At 40.4% G+C, this 22165-nt stretch overlaps 1 protein-coding gene across 12 annotated transcripts in view; it reads right to left on the bottom strand.

Annotated features, from left to right (window-relative positions):
* The window catches only part of Ntrk2 (neurotrophic receptor tyrosine kinase 2), a 385346-nt gene that overhangs the window by 150065 nt on the left and 213116 nt on the right, over positions 1 to 22165 (bottom strand). For 10 of the 12 annotated variants that reach the window (XM_008849411.2, XM_029554243.1, XM_029554241.1 and 7 more), the window contains one exon: positions 20612 to 20800. In XM_008849411.2, coding sequence (XP_008847633.1) covers positions 20612 to 20800 — 189 coding nt within the window. Of the gene's footprint in view, positions 1 to 16406; positions 16646 to 20611; positions 20801 to 22165 lie in introns of those variants that run through there. The other 2 variants (XM_029554248.1, XM_029554249.1) reach the window with 2 other exon arrangements.

The following is a 22165-nucleotide window of genomic DNA, read 5'->3' as shown; positions in this document are numbered from 1 at the left end:
TGCATGGTATAAGCTCTAAACTGAAACTTTGCCTTCAAAGGAATGCTTAGGGGCACATCTTCCACCTCATGTACTGTTCCAGCTACCGCTGCTCTCTGAAGCAATTTCTTTGTGCAGAAGCAACCGCTTAGGTTGAATCCACAGGCAAAGCTTTGCGATGGCTACCTACATCTGTGGAAACATGCAGTCAGCCTATAGAGACAAAACACTATACCCAGGATAAATGTTTTCTGAGTTCTCTGAAATCCTTTCTGCTGTTTGGTCTGCCAGAAGAAAGTCGATGATGAAGCACAGAGTTAAGACCGATACAGCGAAATCACTTTTGACACTGAAGTCAATAAATTTCATAGGAAACAGTCTGTCCTGATAATGCTTTCTTCCAAAGTTTCCCGAACCAAGCCTGCTTACAGTTTCAGTTTGGGGCTTTCTCACAAGTGGGACATGATGCAAAAAGGGAATCTCTTCTACCCTACTTCAAGTTCCTTCACACGTGCTCCATTATTGCATCACAAAGAATACCAGCTGCGGTTCACATTTAAATCTTGCGTTTATCTAGTGTTTCTGAAATTATGCGAGTGGTGGCCATTCTTCAGAACTCTGCTCTAGCAGATAGACCATGATTCAAGTCCAGGAGCACATGATTTAGCACCTGGTTTTGTCCCTTGGCCTGTCATTTGAACATGGTTTAAGGGATCCATTGGAAAAATCAATTTCTATTCTTTGGATTTCCAAGTAGTGAGACGAGGCTAACTAATTTCTGATATAGCTCAATCATGGAGCACAGAATGAAGGAGCTTGGGGGGTCCTAGTGAACACCTCTGCTACAGGGAATTACAAAGTACTCTCTAGTCCAGCGGAAATGGTCCAGGCCGGTCAGTGCCCTGTTTCTTTTTTCACCTGCAGGCTAAGTCAGGAGTAAAGAAATGAACTTTTCCGTTAGTTCCCGAGCATCTTGACTGCTCAAGTTCAACTTACACGCTCTGTGTTTAACTTTGTGGCTTTGTTACGTTTTGAAAACAAACATGGATTCCAGGAAACATGCATAATAGAGTGATTGTAAAATACCATGACTGTAGTTCTAGATATTAAATAAAGGAAATACCTAAAATCACTCTTCCTGGCACTAGATACAGTATAATTAGTGATCAGCGCCTATGAGAAACAGTGCCTAACAAACTGCTGAAGCATCATAAGCAGTATAAGACCATGGTTTCATTAACCTGAAAAAAGTGTATTTTCCCCATGGCTGTATTATAAGGTAACAGACTCTACAAGTGGCAACAGAGATGCAAATTCAATTCTGCAAAAGACTCACAAACACCATGATGTATTATGTTGGTGGAGACAGAGACTTCATCTAGACAAAATGCAAACATTTCCTCATGTTCAGCAAATGTGTAGAATGAGGAAAATATGAAGAGCAACTAATCATTAGTATTGCATGCATGTTTGTGTCTACGATCTTCTTGGATTTTTAAAATCTTTCATTGAAAGTTGAGCCTCACTTTTTAAGTTTTCAAACTTTGCCTCTTCGGTATTCAGGACTATTAGTATTTGTGAAATGAGGTTCAAGAATATCCTAACTCTTCTTTAATTTTTTTTTCTACAGAGTAACATGTCAGGGAGTTTATTTCATAAGAGCAGGTTTTATTATACAAATAAGCAGACACTGTCTGGGGACAAAATTGAAGCAGCTCTGATAGTTTTATTAATTTATTTGATTTACTTCTGGTTTCTCTTACCCAATCTTATTTATGTCAAAGTAAGTTGAACCAGAATTCATTATGTAGTGAAATGTAATTTGAACACTTTTTATTGGAACACGATGATTCAATCATTTCTCTCTGTAAGACCCATTATCTCCTCTTACATTATTCTACACAGATCAAATCACATTAGATGAAATTTCAAAAGAAACATAAGAATTTGGGGGAGAGATGAAATAATATCCCAATAATTTATTATGCTGTGAAATCTAACTATACAATAATTAACAGTCTGATAATTTGCTATCATTTGATAGCATATTTTCTTGTAGAAAATCAACTGTGTTAGTGAACTTGACATTTTTCAATACATTTAAAATATTTTATTTATTATTTTTATTTTATGTGTATGAGTGTTTTGCCTAAATGTATGTAAATGCACCCCTGTCATGCAATGCCTGTGGAGGCCAGAGAGGGTGTTGGATTCCCTGGAACTGGATTTCTGAATGGTTGCTAGTCATCATCCCAGAGCCTCTGTCAGAAGGAGTCAGTGCTCTTAAACACTGAGCCATCTCTCCAGCCCTAAATACATTTTAGATGGGAATACAATTTGTATTTAGAAATAGTTGAAATACTGAGCCTCGTCTGATACAGTCTGGGTATCTCTCTCTGACTTTTGTCAACAGCATATGTATATCACACAATTTCACTAAACTTCTCCAAGTCCTTTTCTCTTCAAATACTAGCGTTTAGAAGATTTTTCATTTTAGAAACTTCCTAAACTGTTAGTGGAGAAAATAAATAAATGGACACTCCTCTCATCTGTTATTGTTTGACCCTTTTCTTGAATCAATTATATTATTAGTACATAGAGAATCCTGAGCCTATAAATGGATCAGTTACCAAGGTCCATTTTTGTGCTGGTTGTTTAGAAACGAGAGTCATTTCCTTGTGGAGATATCACTGCTGCAGTGAGAGTGACAAAGCCATCTAAGTGCTCTCCCAATCCCTGTGCTGCATGCTATTCCCTCCAGACCACAGTTCCTATGTGCGAACTTCATGAATGGAATTTTCATGTTCAGAAACCTGGAAGAGAATGCAGACCAAAGAAGACAGCCAAATACCAGCATAAAAGAAAACCAGTTAAATTTTATCAGCAAAAGGAAGTGCATTCTTGTCCCAGGAGGCTTGCCTGGTCATCTCAGCCACCTTCAGAGGCTGCCCACCTTCTATAGTACATGAGGCCTAGACCAGAGATCCCCAGCTCTAGAGTGTATCAACCATCCGGGGATTCAAAACAATGTAGACTCTGGTCTTATCTTCAGTCAACCAAAATTAATAATAAATGGAATGCAAAACTTTGATTCTTAGAATTTCTAGGTGCACAGCCCCCTCCCCCATCTCTCACACACACTGAGGATAATTTGTTGTGTAGTTAAAAATAAATAAGCCACAAGGTGGCTTTACCAACATGTCCCAAAGTCATATAACTGCCATTATGCTCCTCCCCATCAAAATGGGGGTCTGAGACACTGGCCTTCATTTACCATTTGGGTCATTTTCTACTATATTCTCATGTTGACCTCTATATAGAATGAAAAGTCTTTTTATGGTAGGAAAAGAAATTTCAGATTTAAATGACAGGTGAAACAAAAATTTGCAAATCTATTACCTCATCAGTTCAGCTAATTTTCCAATGAAAACTGCCTCAAATCCATGATGGGTCAGTGCTATGTGTTAAGAGAATCATGAAGGAAACCTAGGTGGATGATAGATAGAGAGATGGGTGTCAGTACAGTATTGCATTAAGAAATGGATCCTGCAATTGCAATGACAAAGTTCAAATGGCCTTTCAGCCTATAAGCTGCATGTTCTTGGGCAACTTGCTTAAGTTCTGTGTGCCTCATTTTCTTCTGTTGCTCAATTAAAGTAGCAATCTCCATTAAGTACAGCTACTATACAAATCAAATAAAATAATTATGCATAAAGTGCATTGTACAGATGCTAGCATGTTTTGTATATGAATGTAGATGTGTGATGTACATGTGTGCATGCATCCTTTGTGTGTATATGTTTGTGCAGGTTCACGTGTGTGTGTGTGTGTGTGTGTGTGTGTGTGTGTGTTCATATGGAGCCCAGAGGCCAACACTGGGCATCTTCCTGAATTACTTTCTACCTCATTTTTGAGAGGAGATTTCTCACTGAACCCATAGCTTATGAATGCAGGTTGACTGACCGGCTAGCAAGCCCATGGGTCCTCCTGTCTCTACCTCCCCAGTTCTGGGATTACAGGTGCACATTTCAGCCATAACTGGCTTTTTATGTGGGTGCTGGCAATCCAAACTCAGGTCCTCACATTTGCATGGAAGGCACTTCATGACCTGGACCATCTTCCCATCCTCCAGATGCTAGCCTGTTTAGCCTGTTTAAGCTCCACTTCCACGATAAGTACTAGTTGTTATTGTGCTGCTGATAAAATTAAATATCTGCTAGCCAGGCGTGGTGGTGCACGCCTTTAATCCCAGCACTTGGGAGGCAGAGGCAGGCGGATCTCTGTGAGTTCGAGGCCAGCTTGATCTCCATTAGTGAATCCAGGCCAGCTGTGGCTACAGGGAGACCTTGTCTCAAAACGACTAACTAACTAACTAACTAACTAACTAAATACCTACCTACCTAACTAATAAATAAATAAATAAATAAATAAAATCTGTGGACATCCAAAACTTCTAATGTTATATTAGTCGGCACAATTTTTTATGGTCTAGACCATGATTCTTTCAAAATCTTCTCATTAGCTCCTAGAAATGAGCCATCTGACAAACACAGGGGGCTTCAGCTCTTTTCCAGAAACTTTTGAGTTTCTATTTGCTAGTGGGTCTACACAAGCTCTCGGGAAGTCCTTTCTTGAACCTTGAGCTTCAAGTCCTCCTAATGACTGTTGTGAGGTCACCAGGGCTAGCCTTGCCCCTAGCTTTTCTCCAAATATTCTTCTGCATTTATTCTTCACATCTTTATTCTTTTGGGTTTCCTTCTAGAATCCTCTATGTTCCTTTTGTTACCAATTCTTCTCCAAATGAAAGCCAGCCTTGGAACTTCAATGGGAAATCTCTGGGGAATTAACTCTCTCATAATGTCAAACAGGAAGCGTCAGCATACTTGAAACCCAAATCGCAGAATTGGACAGGAGAATTCCCATAATATGAGTGACTTGGGAGATAGAATAGAAATAGGAAATGGCTTCAAGCTCAACTGTGAACAAAGTCACAGCAATAGCTAGTGCCCAGCTCCAATGGGAAAATGGCCTTGCCTCCACTGCTACTAGAATCATAGGGTAGCCATGCCTGAAGCCCAGTGAGGCAGAGACAAAGCCACCCCCAATAACTATCACAGGATGCCAGTGGGTAGATAGGATCATCTGTGCTTCGTTCATCTAGCTGCTTTACTGTATATTAGACACCTACAATGTCCCAGGCACTGTTCTCAGAGTTGAAGATGTCAAAGCATTTGTTTGTTCATTGAACAGCCCATGATTATGAACTTAACAAAGCTGTCAGTATTTATTTCAATCCCCAATCTTCAGCATCAGTCAGTGAGTACCGCCACTGAATTTCTGGTAAGATGTGACTTCCTGATGACACATTCATCATCCAACACAGACTATGACTCCACGCTGAGCCTGAACTGAACCTCCATTCTCACCCCCTCAGGCCCCCTCCCCATCCTGCAGTCTCATTGTTAAAGGTCCCACAGAGTCTTATTAGTCGGAGATGTGTTTTACTTCATCTCATTGGGAAAATCTTCCATACTGACAAATGTATCTAGAAACATGCAAAAACATACACAACTCCCACCCTGGGGGAAGGAAAGGGCTCATCAAGTTCTCTCCTTGGAAATGTTTCAGCCCCTTTCCTCTGAAGTCTCATTCTAATTAGTCTGTAAGTCGCTCTCTGGCTGTGCCTCCACACCCGCAAGGGCCACCCCAGCTCCACAGCTTTGTGATGATAGATGCGGGGGGTTCAGGGCTTGGAAATCTCTAGTAAACAGTATTTTGATTGCTTTTTTATTCATCTCAATGGACTTTGAGCCGCAATTGAATAATTCAGGTCCCAATTCTGGCATTTTCTAAGTCATCAATATAATTAAGAGAGTAAGCACTAGGTCAGAAAATAATTATTCATTTTGGCTAACCTCACCACTGTAACTCATCTGAATTTCCCAAGCCCAAAAATGACTTGTTAAATGATGTTTTTGGAGCTCACATATTACTTTAACTATATATAAAGATAAATACAAAGTATAAGTCCCATATACAAATCTGTATATGCATATGTACCTGCCCCAGTATAGGTGCTCAAAGTATTAGCTCCTTAATGTTCCTTGAATTTATGGAGCACCTAGTTGCTCTCCAGGAGTAATGCCACTTCTAAAGATTCCCTGAAGACGCACAAAAAGTCTTTGTGTTTTAGTGACCCACGTGGGAAACACAGACTCCTACACGGAAGGCGAGAGAGTCACAGGAGGCAGGCCGAAGACCTGCTTTGTCTCAGATGCCCAGATGGTCCATGCACAGAACACAGATGAGAAGACACTGTTAGCCCCTCTCTTCCCTTTGTCTCCCTAGAGAATGGTCACCTGAACGGGCACTTGGGGTGTTTAACTGTCATAGAATAGACAGTTAACTAGGGAAACTCCATAACCCAGCCCACCTCACCGTGCTCCTGAAAACATTTAGTACTCTCTGAAAGATGAAAACCAGGTTGACTTAAGAAATGGGATACGCTAATCCCAGGGGACTAAAATCACTTAAAAAAGTTTTCTCTAAAATTTTTAAAAGGGAAAATTTTCATAGTGGGCTTCAGAAGAAAAAAATGGAAGGGGAGGATTATATGATTTTAATTAATGAAAAGCAAAAATAAGGATTTATGGTATTTTAGGACTTCTGGTAAAGACTCTCCTGAGAAACAGAACACATCACTGTAGGTGCAGTGAGCCAATGTCAACTGTTTCACAACTGGGACTGAGGCCTACCTACAAATTGGGCCCTTTTTCCTGCAGTGCCCTTGATCACCTGCCAAGGAGGCATTCCTCAGCCATCATCACGTTTGGAGGTGGGTGCAGTCCAGCGTACGTCTACAAGCCCTCATGAACGGTGCAATACCAGTACTACCTTTCCTCTTGCAGAACTGGAAAAACTTTAAGTATAAATTTTGTGCAAGATGGGCAAAGCTAGAAAGAACCTAACTCTGGGGAGTCCCAGCATAGAAATCCTCCCATATATGAGGGGTATAATTTGAGACCATTCTTATTTCTGCTAACCTTTCTAAGCCTCAGTCTTTTCGTCTGTTGGAAAGATTAATAAATAATTAATTAATAACAATAATATCTTGCACCACTGAATATGATTATTTTTCGATTTAAGAATATAACCCAGCATATAAAAAGTAACCATAGATTAGACACAGATTGTTTAAATGGTGGCTGTAGACATTTAGAAAGGGGCTTACAGTATTGAGAAACAGGCTGAGTGAAAATAATCTAAACTTCAAATATTGTATCTTTAATCTAGCAAATGTAACACTAAATCTTAATCCCTAAATATGGGGAAATAAAACAATGTATACTGTTTTTAAAGAATTTATCTTATTAAAAATATTTTACCCCATTCTGCTGCCCAAGATTATTCCTCAAATTTAAATGACATTTCTCCAACCCCCTCAGTCTTGCATCCTTTTCAAGACTCTCCTCTCTCTCTCCTCTCTCTCTCCTCTCTCTCTCCTCTCTCTCCTCTCCTCTCTCTCCTCTCCCCCTCTTCTCTCTCCTCTCCTCCTCCCTCTCTTTCCTCCTTCCCTCTCCTCCACTGCCATCCATCCCATCCTCAGCCTCTGGTCTTCCATTCTGGGCTAATATAGCAAGAGACCTTGTCAGATACTGGCCCTTTTATATCCAACCTCCAAGACTGAAGAACTGTGAGAATTAAATTTACCCTCTTTTTATAAATATTCAATTGGCTGTATTTTATTACAGCAACACAACAAAGATTTAAAACTAGATACGTCATAGGAAACACAAACGTGCAGAGGGAGTCAGGAGTGAGAAAACACAGATATAATCAATCACCTCAGGACCATTAATTTTAGGTACCTCTCTGTCCATCTTTCCCCATTCCCCACCAGTTGCTCTCAAAATCTCTCTCTCTCTCCCTTCTTCTCTCTCCTCTCCTCTCCTCTCCTCTCCTCTCCTCTCTCTCCTCTCTCTCCCCTCTCTCCTCTCTTCTCTCTCCTCTCTCTCTCTCTTCTCTCTTCTCCTCTCTCTCTCTCTCTCTCTCTCTCTCTCTCTCTCTCTCTCTCTCTCCTTAATACAGAGGGTCTCATTTTTTTTTTAAGCAGTGGTGAAAAGATGACTGTGTGTCTCTCAGACATCTAAGTAGACAGCACAGGCCAGTATACACTGCAGATGCCCAGGCTGGTTGAGCAAAGGGGAGCTGGGGAATGTGTCTCCAGGGCAAACCAGGGGAAGGGGGGCAGTGAGGAAGAACAGTTAGACCAGGAGCACAGGAAGGGAGAGAAGAGTGACAATCAGTTGAGCTGTTCATGTATACAAAACAGAGCTGTGCAGAAACCAGAGGTTTATATAAGGTCTAGGTCACAGGAGCCCTGAGTCCAGCCCAGTGAGGATAAAGGAAGTGAGATTCTTACCTTGTATATAAAATTAAAAAGTACACCAAGAATTCTTCAGTCATTGAAGCAAACTATTGCTTCACGTCATATATTAAAAAATACAAGTGGATGTAAATACAAGTGGGTGTAAAAAGTCAGAATTTTTCAGGAGGATGGGTTTTGATCCTTAACCCATAGCACTGTCCTCCCTTCCCTCCCAGTCCCAGAGGGATCAGGATGCTTTTAGTTATTTTCTTAATGACATCAAGGGCTTTTTTTCATTCACTTTTTAATCTTTTAAAATGTGGCATGAAAATATTATCTTTCTCGAGTGCAGAGACAGTTTACATCCCTCTAAATTCCATGCTTCAGGTCACATTCCTTTGTATTTAGTATTGGTCCTACCTAAAGGAAGGTGGGTGGGCTACAAGAAACTTAGAGGGGCTGTGTGACACAGCTCAGCCAGCAATGGGATCAGGCTTTCGGGGATGGTTTGAGGTGCTTTCAGGAATCTCAGTACTGAACTATATCCTTAAGTCTGTGCAAGAATTAGTATTGTGAGACAAAACCAGACAACAGAGACCACAGATCTGACACTCTCATCTTTATTGGTATATCTGTTTGGCTCTGAATGATCAACTACATTATAAATTCCAGAAAAACAGATCTCATTTGTATCAGCATGTCCATAGGATAAAGAATTCCAAGTTCCACTGATCACTCATACGTACATGTAGACTAGCTTTGGAGTTTCTAAACAGAGAAAGACAGTACAAGTAATATTTGAGTTTACCCTATGCATGAAATATGAACGCGAGAAATAAAGTCAAGCAACATTCAGCCACATCATTGCCTCTTCCCTATCCCAGTCTAGGCGAACTGGTAAAGCCCCAGGGCACTGAGCTGCTGAGACCAGTCTTACATAGTGGCACTGAGTGCCCAGGAAGTCCAGACCTCCTTGCCCATAATGTGGAGGCAGCAAAACTGTGCAGTGAAAATGACAGTAATATCCAGATTTGATACCTATGAGCAAAAGGGTCTCAAATAATATTAGCCCATCCCTGCCTACTCAAAACCCTCTCCCCCAACAAAGCAGAAGCAGTATAGAGAGCAGCTCAACAAATCTGGAAACCAATCCCCTCTCCACAAAGCAAAGTTTTTCCTCACACTAGGACAAAATAACTTGCAAAGACCTCCTTTTGGACAATATGGATTTTTCTCAAAGAGAATGATTTTTCCCTAAGTGCCCAGTGGGATCTTAACACAAAGGACTATTCCAATTTATCAGCTATTAAATCCAAATGTAGTTAAGATCCACATTGATAAAAGATGTGGGATATAAAATGTAGGAAATAGCAAAGTCTCCAGAAGCCCAGAGAAACATAACTCAGGAAGTCAATGATAATCTTATTCTCTTTGCTACTTAGTCATTGGCTTCCTCCCCAAAGTTTAGGAGTTCAGAAATCTAAGACATAGCTAGTCATTGCCAATGTCATCTTAGTAACACCAGTCTTCTCCTATTTTAAACCATTATCTATCTATAAACATCAATGTGGGATTGCAAGAAACCAAAACCCTTACATATGAGTAGGGGAACTTTGCTATCCACAAAACAAAGCTTCTTAAAAGAGATAGCAGCACTCTAAACATACTGACTGACCGCTCCTGGAAGCAAACAATGGCCATCTAAGTAAGATTATACCTATTCACAATTGTTTCTATGGATATCAGGAAATGACATTAATGGAATTAGGAACTAGGAGGAAATGTAACCATTAGCATCAGGAGTCCTAATAGAAAAGAATCTCAGGTCTGCCCTGGGTACCCCAGTCAGAGCCGTTCTTTCCTTTGAAGTAGACTAAAGGCCAGTCACTCTAAGAATAAACTCTAGGAGAAACGTTAGTGGTGGGCAATAAAAATTGGTCAGGAACATATAAACTGACCTGAAAATCCATTATTCCTAGAGTTTAGCTGGCATCTCCAGTGATGGCATCTCTGTAGACACATCTTGTAATTTCCTCTCATAAAAGTGCTCCCTAAAGTGGTGGCTGGTTGTTTCACTATAGTTACAGAGTGCAGGGCTGTATCCTGTTCCTCCTCTATCAACCACTTTATTGGGACATTAGGAATGTGTGGCACTTAGTCTAAATGCCATCATTATCTAATAATGAACTTGCCTTCCATTTTAATGCATCAAGAAGGTCAATGGCATGACCAAATAAATGTGCTAAATAAAAGCAACAAAATAGCAAAAACAGTGTGATCATCCACATGTAGTAACTGATCAGAACAACAGTACATATAGTAAGTAATAAGAACAATATAGAATACTCTAGGCCTAGAGTATTGGTTTTGGTATAGGATTCTTCTCTGCCCGCCCCCCTTTGCAAAACCACACAGATCTAATTCTAAATCATGAGAATCTGTTTGTTCTGAGATTTTGAAATCTGTTTGTCTTAAAGTCATTATGCACAATATCAACAGCAAAATACCATTGTATGCCATGCTGTTGATAGGGACACAGGTCTCCTTGCTGGAACCTGACACAGCAAAAAAAGAAGCCATTTGTGATGAAAAAGAACTGAGAATCTGGGAGCAGACAGTGCCATCAAATTTAGGCAAGGCTGAAGGACCAGAGTAAATGTTCCAGATCATCAGAGGTTTTTTTTTCTCAGGTCTGGTATCATGAGAGGAAGAAAAGAAATCCCCAAATATTGGGAATGTATTAGATGCTATCAGCCTGGCCCTAAAATCCTATGAACACAGCTTTCCTGCAAGGAGCTAGCTAGCATTTAAACTGAGAAAAGGAGACAAAGTGACCATCAGCCTTAGGTAAGGAACAAACAACCCTGGGAGTCATCTGGTGTTGACCCTAAACTTGAACTCTTCTTTTGCTTTGTCAGAACAAAGGTGCCTCATGTTTTCAGAACTTCTCAGCTCACAACACAGGGTCAGTCTCCTCTGTGACATTCCCTATGTGAGAGTGACCTCCCTGAAGTTTAGGGTTCTTCTCGACCAGACCATAGCTCCCAGATCTGTCTCAATCTCTGTGTATCGTCAGGCAAATGAAAATACTAGACTAGGAATCATACATGCAGTGTGTTTCCTCCAGACCTTCCAGTAAACCCTTTATTTTAGACGTATCAACAATCCCCAGTATAAATAAAAGCAGGGGTACATAAAGCTCTACTTTGTATCACAAGATAGATCCATAATAAATGATATCAGCAGTTATTCCTGTTAGAGTTATAGAAAATTTTAAAGATTTCAACATTCTTTCATGTATCTTTCAAGTTTTCTATTATATTATTTCTCCTATATTGTTGATTCTTTATTGATTGATTCTCCTTTACTGTCGATTCTCCTTTATTGTTGATTCTCCTGCATTATTGATTTATCTTATTTTAGGGCACCTAAAGGCAATTTGAGTGAAGAAAATTCTGTTTTACTGCCAGAAATCATCAGGCTTATTCCAACTAGGGTGACCAACTCATTGTGGCTTGCTTAGACTCCTGATTTTAAAATTGAACTTGTCACATTGTGGGAAATGCATCAGTCCTGGGCAAACCAGGATAGAGAGTCACCCTAACACTTATGCTTCCTCTTAATTTTTGGCCAGGTATGTTATCCTCTATTCTTTCATTCCATGTGGGAAAGCAAGTGCTTACCTCCAGCAAACCATGTAGTATTTCTCCAGCAAGAAGATGCAGCTGTAGAAAATGGAATATAACAAGCTTCTCACCGGGCTGCTGCCTCAACCTCAGTGGGTGGCTCTCCCATTTAAGGACTGAACACAAGGAGGGAAACTCTTCAGGTGCATAGTGTGCTGATTGTTTTTTGTCAACCTAGGAAGTAGGAACCTCAATTGAGGAAAATCCTCTATCAGATTGACCTGTGAACATGTTTGTTAGGTGTTTTCTTAATTGCTAATCAATGTAGGAGGGCCTAACCCATTGTGGACAGTAACAGCTCTGGGCAGATAGTCCTAGGTTGGATAAGAAAGCAGGTTGAGCACAGGCCAAGGGAGCAAGCAGCATTCCTTCATGGTTTCTGCTTCAGTTCCTGCCTCTAGGTTTCTGCCTTGAATTCCTGCCTAACTTCCCTTAGTGTTGGGTTGTGATCTGCGAGTTATAAGATGAAATTAAATAATTTCCTTTCCAAGTAGTTCTGGTCAGTGTTTTATCATAGCAATAGAGAATCAAACAAGAACAGAAATTGTTATCAGAGAGTGAGATATTACTGTGATAGGCCTGACCATGCTGCTTTGGGGAGGATTATGGAAGCCTTTTGGAACTGTGGGCTAAAAATAACATGGAGTGATTGGAGCATAATAAGCTGTTCTATGGGAGGTTAGAGATAATGTTGTGAGAAATGCAGATAACAGAGGCCTGGTTTGTGAGTTTCAGAGGGAAGTTTGAGAGTCCCTCAAATACTCTATCAAGACCATTTGTGTGATACTTGGAATTAAGAATCTATGGAAGTTAAACCTTTTGTGTTTTACTGGGACAATGGATACTGGTCAGGTGGGGCTGAAGAATTAGCTGTGATTAACAAGAGGTCAAAACTACTGAGGTGAAATCTGGGAAATATTTCTTCATGGTCAGCACACAGAAACTGTGATCCAGAGCAGGCCAAGGGTGCATCTCAAGTGGGAAGCAGAACTTGGGAATGCATAAGCACCTCCTATGTGGTACTACTTTGATAACATGAAAGCTGCAAAACTGAAGGGGTCGAGGAGAGAAGCTGAGACCTGGCGCTATGTGAGACCCGGAAAGACCATTGGTGAAGGTACAACCTTAGCTGCAGTGGAAACCCAAGCATATTGGAGGTACCAGGTTTGGGTTCTGCTTTGATCTGATTGTACTCTTGTTCTTCCCTTTTGAAGTAAGAAGCATTTAACTTGTTTTCATTTTACAAAAGCCCAAAGGCAAGAGACTTTGAATTATTTTAAAGAGACACTGAACTTTGAAAGTATTGGAATTTTTAAGGACTGTGGGACTTCTAAAGTTGTAATACGTTCAATATTAGGATATTAATATTAATATGAGATCTTGGGGACAAGAAATGGAAAGGTTATGGTTTAACAGTGAAGTGTTTCTGTGTCAAGTTGACAAGGGCTCAATTGTGCTAGTTAGCTTCAGCTATCAACCTGAGTTATACCTGAGAAGAGGGAACATTAACTGAGGAATTTCCTCTACCCATTTGGCCTGTGGTCCTGTCTGTGAGGCATTTTCTTAATTGCTAATTAATGTGGGAGGGCCAGCCCATTGTAAAGGGGTGTCACCCCTGGGCAGGTGGTCCTGGGTTGGATAGGAAGGCAGGATGAGGACAGGCCAGGGGAGCAAGCCAGTAAGCAGCATTCCTTCATAGTCTCTGTTTCAGCTCCTGCCTCCAGGTTCTTCCTTTGTCAATAATGAGCTGTGGCATGAGTAGAAGTATGAGTCAATAAACCATTTCCTCCCCAAGTTGCTTTTGATCAGTGTTTAACAAATCAACAGTAAGCAAACTAAAATACCCCAAGTTAGTTTTGGTTAGTGTTTTATCACAGCAACAGAAAAGTAACAACACATGGTGACCAGAGTACTCTCACCAAAGGCTTCCTTTTTGTTGTGTGTTGCAAAGTCTTTTCACATGCCTTAAAGAGAAGCAGCAATGACCAAGAACAAGAAAACCAAACCAACCAACCAACAGAAGATGTCTGCAAGCTCACTGAATATGAAGGGAGATACTTCTAGCCCAGAGGAACGGGAACTGGCATGACACATGGTCCTAGATGAAGCCCAGCCATGGGGGTTGTCTCTTGAGCTGGAAGAATCAGTAAGACAGAGACAATCTGCACTTAACAGGGAGGAAACCTACATTTGTTTCTAGAACAGTTACTATAAAGGGCTGAGCCTCTCAACTTTCAGCTGCACTGCCTCCATCCTGAACATTCAACTGTTCAGAGCTTCTGGGTAATGGGTGCTTCTTAGCACCATGAGGGCTGCTTTCCATTTATTTGTGTTTGCTGGCTGTCCTGTTCCATGATCTGCTGGCACATGCAAGAAGTAGAGCTTCACTATGCTCATCCTGCTGGTGCACATGCTCTAGCCAGCCTTAGTCTTATAAAATACCCAGAGCAAACACATTAGGACCTTCTATCTGCTAGGATACCCTAAAACATCACTAATGACCAGCACAATCAGACTGAAAATGCTGATGTGTGCAGGATGCATGTGTCCATTTTGGTGGGCTGATAATGCACATGGTCTCCCCAACCTAGATCTATAATCACTGTTTTTCTTTTACTTTCTCAGCAAGTATAGGATTGGAACATTTTCTCCAATAGGTATCCTAGTATCCTGGGTATTCTTTCTTTCTCTTTCTTTCTTTCTTTCTTTCTTTCTTTCTTTTCTTGATAACAAGTAACAGCATCTAGTGGTGAAATGCCAATAACATGATTTTACCTAGTCATACATATGCTTGAAAGTAGCTTGCTAACAAATTTTCTTCCCAGTGAAGTTTGTGATATGGCTTACACTTTAAATGTAATTATGCAGCATGAATTCATTTCCTTTATTCCAGGGATGCAAACTGCTTTTTTAAAGTGTTATTTGATATCTTCTTTCCATCTCCTCTGGAGTTGAAAGTGAATATAATATCAAATTGTTGTACTTAGCGATGGGGAACTATGGCACCAAGAGGAAGAGAGCATTGGGGCCCACAGAATGCGGCAGTGTGCCATGACAGCCCCACAGGATAAGTTGTCAACCCAGTGTGCCATAAACAAGGCAATTTCTAAGGATCCTGAAATAGCTACATTCTTTCTGGTCTAATGCTCGTGCTGGGCAGAACAGACTTAACTTCTTTTTAAAGTGCAGGCTATGGCCTTCAAAGGCATACAAACAATTCCCAAAGCAGCTATTATTTGGTCAATTAAATGCTTAGAAGAAAATATTTTTGAAAGAAAAAAATGAATAGACAAAGGAGAGGAGAATGTTCTAAATCAATTGTTTTTACCTGTTTGAAAATCTTACCCCTGACCAACAAACTGGACCAAATTCACGCAATTTCACTGAAGTCTGAAGATGACCTCAGTTAACTTCATTCTTTGATTTTAGGAACTTCTGGGGTATTGAATGTAGTTCAGAACTTTTTCTCGTGTGTACTCAAAGTAGTGTTTCAAATATGAAATACAGTGTTTCTATAGTTTTGTGAAAAATAACGCTTGCCTTTGTTAGTGATAGGACGACAAAGCAGACAAGTGTTAAAAGGAACAGGGTGAAAACTCTGTGTGATATTGTCAGCTCCTGTTTGGGCATTCGCTCCATTCAGAACATCTAATTCCCTGTATCATAGCTGGTCTGTGAATCTGTGCTTCTCTATACACTTTCCTAATAAGCATATGATCAATGGGGAAACACGCAAACACACACACACACACACACACGCTATCTAGAATACCCGAAGAAATATGGCACACACTGTAGGGAGACAATAAATGTCCATTTTGTTAGAAATGAAGTCAAAGCGGAAGAGAACCTCAACATTCATTATCTGTATCTGCCTCTGAGAGTTACTACTAACCCTAGGTATGCACACAAGGCATGTTCTTCAAGACAAACACATAGGGATACATATGCAGAGACAATCCTAATCAAATGTATGCTCAGCTGAGGCCCTAGCTAATTTACAAGGCTGTTCTAGGAAAGACACAATTCTAGGACCAACAAGAGGTCTACGGGTAAAACACATTCCACCCAAGACATGGTCTGGGAGTTTTGCTGGTTAACTGTTTTTGTTTGTCAGCTCAGAAGGTATGCTTCCACTGCGCCCTGTCAAAAACTTCCTCAGCAGTCGAGGAGAACATAGCAACACAGCTGCCCTTGGGCCAAGTCTGTAAATCCTACTGGGAAAGCACCCCATGCTGTAAGACGCCGTGGTTTTCAGACACATCTAAACAGACTAGTTGAATTAAAGACCAACTCCAGATTTGATGTTGCTGAGCTTCTCAGCTCCATCTTGCCATCCTGATTGATCGAGGAGATGGTCTATAGATTAAGTGACACAGCACTTTGAGGGGTTAGTCAAAGAGCACACTGCTTTGTCCTGGGAACTTCTTGCTTGGCTAGTTATGGAAGCTAAGGAGTGACTTCAAGATGCTGTCTGGCCAGAATTTGCAGATAACCATAGAACTCTTCTCCTCCATCAGGCATGGATTTAGCCTCCTTTAGTTCCTGCAGTGACACAGGAGCTTCCAAATACCAAATTATTATCAGGCGGTCTTGGGGGAACCTCTGGGCCCTGCAATAAAGTAGACAGACTTGCTATTGGAAAGTGCTCAGGAGCAATTCAGCCCTGTTCACATTGCTCTAAAATCTCACAAACCATCTCTGAACTTGGTAAATGAAAATTGTCACGTCACTCCTGAGAGTGAAAAAGTATGTCAAAGGGCATTAATAATTGCTCATCACTCCTTTCTGACACAATCTTATGTATGGGTTAAAGAATTCTGCTTAATCGTGGTTTTCATTTGCATGTTTGGCTCCTAAAGCAAAGCGATTTGAGTCCTGGAGCCGAACCCTTAGAGTTGAGTAACTTTGGACAAGCCACTTCCAATGTCATCTATTAAATTATGTGTCTAACAGGTGGTCATTAAGATCTAACCCAGGGGTCACAAACAGGTTGTAGACAATGAACCCAATCTCACTTACACTAATACAACCTTCTTTACCCTACTTAGCATCTGAAATCTTGGGCACTTCAAATAAAAGAATAAATACCCACTCTCTGGAGTATTTGCTAATGCCAGGCCCATTCTCCAGCAGGGTCTTTATTATCTCATTTCATTTTTTCCCAATATAGGCTGTTCCTCCTATTGATTTGTAAGATTCCTATAAAAGGAGATGGAAGACCTTTCTGTAGCACATTCTACCTTAGTACCTTAGTACTCCATTTGACCATATGATCTCTCTCTGCAGTGAGATTCCCTGAGGTCAGGGAGAAAGCCACTGCTATCACAAAATCTTTAGTTTCTATAGAAACATCATAAAAGTACTGCAGGGAATCAACAAATACTTAGCAAATTGAAATTTACTCTTTAGCATGTCTTCTTGCAATTCAGTGAAACGAAACAGAGGTCACTCTTAGTAACATAAGACATATATTCCAAAGTCAACATCTTTGACTGTAACATGTAACTTTGAGAGATTAGTAGATACACCAGTTTGTCATCCAAGCCTCTGATAAATCCAGAGGGATGGAGGTGATTTACAATCCAGTGACATTTTGCTCTAAGTGCATGAATTCAATTCTAGGCTATCTCTAAGATTTTCTCAATGATTTTAGTTATCAGTTATGCAAATTCTTGGAAGAGGCCTGCTTCAGTGGTTATTAGAAGTTGGTCTATTCGCCTGGTGTGGTGGTACAAGCCTTTAATCCCAGCACTAGGGAAGCAGAGGCAGGAGGATCTCTTGTGAGTTTAAGGTCAGCCCGGTCTACATAGTGGGTTCCAGGCCAGCCCCACTACAGAGAGCCCTTATCTCATAAAGACCCTCCCCCAAAGAAGTTGGTTTACTTAAAATAATCCATACAAATAACTGAATGGAAGTTAAGCTCTCAAAATTTCATGAACCTAAAGCAAAGATCCAATTGCATGCCAGTTTCTACATTTTGAAATAGTTTAATTTTTGGATTATTGGGATTAATTTAGTTAATGTTTTTTTGTTGAAAGCCTATTCTACTAAAATTATCTAAATCTATTTAAATTGACTAATACATTGTAAAATGTATATCCAATTTAAAAAACGAATATGTACACAAGTTTGGTGAAAATAAAACCAAAGACAACACATCGTGGGAATCTTTGTTACAAATCCATTAGTATATAATATTTCAGCAATAGATAGCCACATCTGGTCAGTGTTGAAGGGTATATGTTCTGTGCTGTGAAGGGATAGTTAACAGGTGAATTTGCTGCTTTCCCAAGGCTTAGAGTCTAACCTAAACAGGAATGCAGAAATAAGCACAAAGGTAGCCACTCACTGAACAGGAGACAACACGTGCACTTTCGAAAAATGAAAAACAATGTGGACTCAAGCATGACATTTATGAAGGGCTGAAGGGAAAGAGTAAGTTTCTTCTTCATTCCTATTTCTTTGTAAAGGGAATCCATAGAAGATGCGTGATTTTTAGCTAACTGCTCCTAAAAGAATCAAAGTGTATACCTGGCTTTGTGTCTGGCAAAATAAAATTTCAGCTTGTATAAAATGAAGGTCTGAGAATACAAAGCCAGGAAAGGGTGGCTGTTGAAGGCTCAAGGAGACACGATGGGGAAGGAGTGGTTAAAGGGGGACTCTGTGGTCTGGAGCCTAGGCGCTTCCTCAGAAGCTGAAAAGCTACAGGCCTCCACAACTCTCTTTCAGTACCTTCCAAGTGTGGGTGACACAAAATGACTAAGTCACAAAACCAAGAGTCTCCTAAAACTAACCAAAGGGTTTGCAGACATCTCCGTGGCTTCTAGAAGAGATGACTTTTGCATGCTTTCTCTTATGACTGCTAAGGGAAGAGCATGCCCAGTGAGATCACAAACTCGCAGTCAGTCACCCACCCATTTCGCCCAGAGGATCCCCTCTGCTACTGCTTGTGCTCTTGCACATTTGTTCTTATTGGATGTGTCGGACCAGTGGCCTCTACCTGATGATTCAGTTTTGTCTTTCCTCCACTGAGAAGGAAAGCAAACTTCGTGAGGGTCCGTTCATTTTAATTAATCTCAATTATACAGCGTGAGGCTAATAGAAGTACATCACACAGCTTAGTCCTGGTGGTGACAGTGGTGTCAAAATACGTCATTCCTAGGGAGAACAACTGAAGTTGTGATCCAGATGCTCTTATCACAGCGTCTTGCTTTGTCTTTGTATTTGGCAGTTATACATGCAGGACATTTCAAACATCCCTGGAGGATGCCTAACCTTTACAAAGAATGCCTAAGGATGCCTAATTCTAAGCGAAGACTACACTTACCTGTTTACACCATAGCTATTAGAATTAATAACACCTTGATTTTGAATAATACTTAAAGTTCAAGGAGACCAATAATCTTTGAACAACCTTTTCTATTTATCTTTTCACATTACAAATTCAACTAAAATCTTCGGTGAGGTCTACTCTCCCATATTACATCCTTATAATACTGTTCTTTCTAATTCTTAGTCTCAAATTCAATCTTAAATTTATCTTGATATAAATGTAAATGAATAGAAAGAAATCACAGATGTTTCCTTATATACAAAAAGATCTGTTACATTACTAAGCCCACTCATCCAATGAGTTTTCAGCAAAATGTCAGTCTCCAAGTCTGAACTTTACAATTGTCCTATTTGACTCTGAGACAGTACAGGAGAGCAGCATCTGAGACAGGATAAAGACATGTAAATAGACAGAAGATACTACCACATCAGTTCGAGGGAACTCTTGGAATTAGGGCCACCTGATGTCCTATCCCTCAAGGCTTTTTATTTCTGTATGAGGGAAGGCCGGGATTTCCAATGAAAAAATCCTGTGTGTTTACTGTGTTAAAATTTTCAGTTGCCTAAGGCTGTGCTCCATGTTTTATGTCTGAGCAATGGCTCAGAAGATAGGATAGGGGACCCTGTGAAAACTTCCAAGCTTGCCAATAAAGGCTGATGGGTTAGTTGAGTTACTAAAGATAAAAGTCAGCTTACTTCACATGCATGTTTTGGTGCAATGTCTCTTTGCTGTTATGGCATCACAACAAGGCCTCGTGCTAGAAATTAGGACTGAGCAAAGAAATAGAGCTAGGCAAAATTGATACCACCTGTGTGCAACACAGAGCCTTCCTGACTACTTAGAGTGCGTGTTTCAATTCCTTTCAGTACACCATATTTAAATGCCATCATTGCCTGTCAACTGTAACTGATGTATATGCACTCTAATGACACTTCTGGTTTCTGTCTCTAGCCTCTGGATAAGCATGCTTGATTTCAATTTCATGTTGACAAATGATTTTGGAAAATGGATTCCAAGAGAAGTCTGTATCTGTCCACAATTCCCAACCCAGCAGGAGACAGACCCTGAGACTTCTAAACGTAACAAACTAAAGAATCTGATCTGGAAAACAAACGGTATAAGAATTCTCAAATATTCCACTGCCTCCAACCCCCAGCCAGCCTTGTCAAAGGCTCTGATCAACATAATTATTGAAACAGCCATACAGCAAATGGGTCAATAAGCATAAACAGCTGTACTTACATGTGTCTGGCTTGAGCTGACTGTTGGTGATGCCAAAGTACTGGGGATTTTCAATAACAGGAATCTTGGTCATTCCAATAATGACAGCATCGGGGCCGCCCTCTGAAGAGGATGGAGTATTACTCCCATTGGAGATGTGATGGAGGGGGCTGGCTGAGTCATCATCATTGCTGATAACAGAAGCTGGGCCTGGAGTTGGATAAAAGCATAGATAGTCTATGATTTAATGGCTTAAGTTGAGCTTGAGCTTTAATTCATATGCATAAAATTCATCCACTCCAACTGCACAATTTGAGTGGGTTTTGGTATATTCACAGAGTTGTGCAGTCATCACTATAATCTCATTTTAAGACATGTTCTTTGCCCCAATTCTTATTTATCTCCCATCTTCGCAACTCCCAGTTCTAGGCATCTATAAATTTACTTTCTGTTTTTGAATTCCTGTATCCTGGCATGCCGTGTAAATGCAGCCACAGAATTTGTGACTTTCTGTAACTGGCTTCTTTCACTTACAGTGCTTCTAAAGATTCTAAAGTTAACTTGCATTGCCACGGGTCAGTACTCCCCTCATACTGTTGAATACTAAATTCTATATCTATGGCATGTTTTATCTATCTGTCCATCTACCTACTGAAGGACATTGGGAACAATTTAGTTCTTAAGAATCATGCCACTCTGAACATATATGCACCACTTTTTGTGGGGACACACGCTTTCACTTCTCTTTTGTGGAATTAATAAGTCATATGGAAACTCTCTGTGTTTAACATTTTGAGGAACCACCAAACTGCTTTACAAAATGGCTGCAAAATCTTATATTCCCACCACTCATATGCGAGGGCTTCAATTTCTTCTTTTCCATTTCCTGTCATTTCACGTGCGGCTCCTCTCTGGGCTCCATGCACACTGGGAGACACCCTGTCACTGAACTCTTGGCATGAATCCAGAATGCCCGCTTCATTGGAGACTGAAAGTCATACTGGGAATTTGGAGATCCGAGTTTCCTAATTCCACACATTTAACAAGTACCTGTCTTCTTTGTGCCTCTATATCTGCTTCTATTTGGAGACAGTGCTAAAGATTATCTGACTGTTATTTTATGGGACAGGAGTGAGATTAGAGATATGAAAATGTACTACAAGCTTAAATGTGCTTCATGAATCTCAATTTCTAGTGGGTATTCCTAAATGAATTTTAACTGAGGACGGGAACGACATGAGACTGTTCTGCCTCCATAGTCCTTTGTCTCTGCTGACACTGAGCCACTTCTGTCTACCACAGATTTTTAGAACAACAATGGAGTGATTCCATGCATTATTGGGATCCCTGTCTATTAGAGTAATGTCTGTAGCATTTTCCATGCAAGAATTACAGTTTTTAGCTCTAAACCTCAGAATACAAATGTTCTTATATACAGTCCACTGTATCTTGTCTAACCAATTTACCAATTTATCTGCTCACTACTAAAATCATATTGCTTCCACCCAAAAACAGGTTCACAAAGATAAAGGTGTATGAGAAAGCTTGAATGAGCTCTTCATACATGGGAAACAA

This window comes from Nannospalax galili, unplaced genomic scaffold (assembly GCF_000622305.1).
Source record: "Nannospalax galili isolate Female #2095 unplaced genomic scaffold, S.galili_v1.0 scaffold704, whole genome shotgun sequence".
In the NCBI taxonomy this organism is placed as follows: domain Eukaryota; kingdom Metazoa; phylum Chordata; class Mammalia; order Rodentia; family Spalacidae; genus Nannospalax; species Nannospalax galili.
This window is presented reverse-complemented; position numbering and strand designations above follow the sequence as displayed.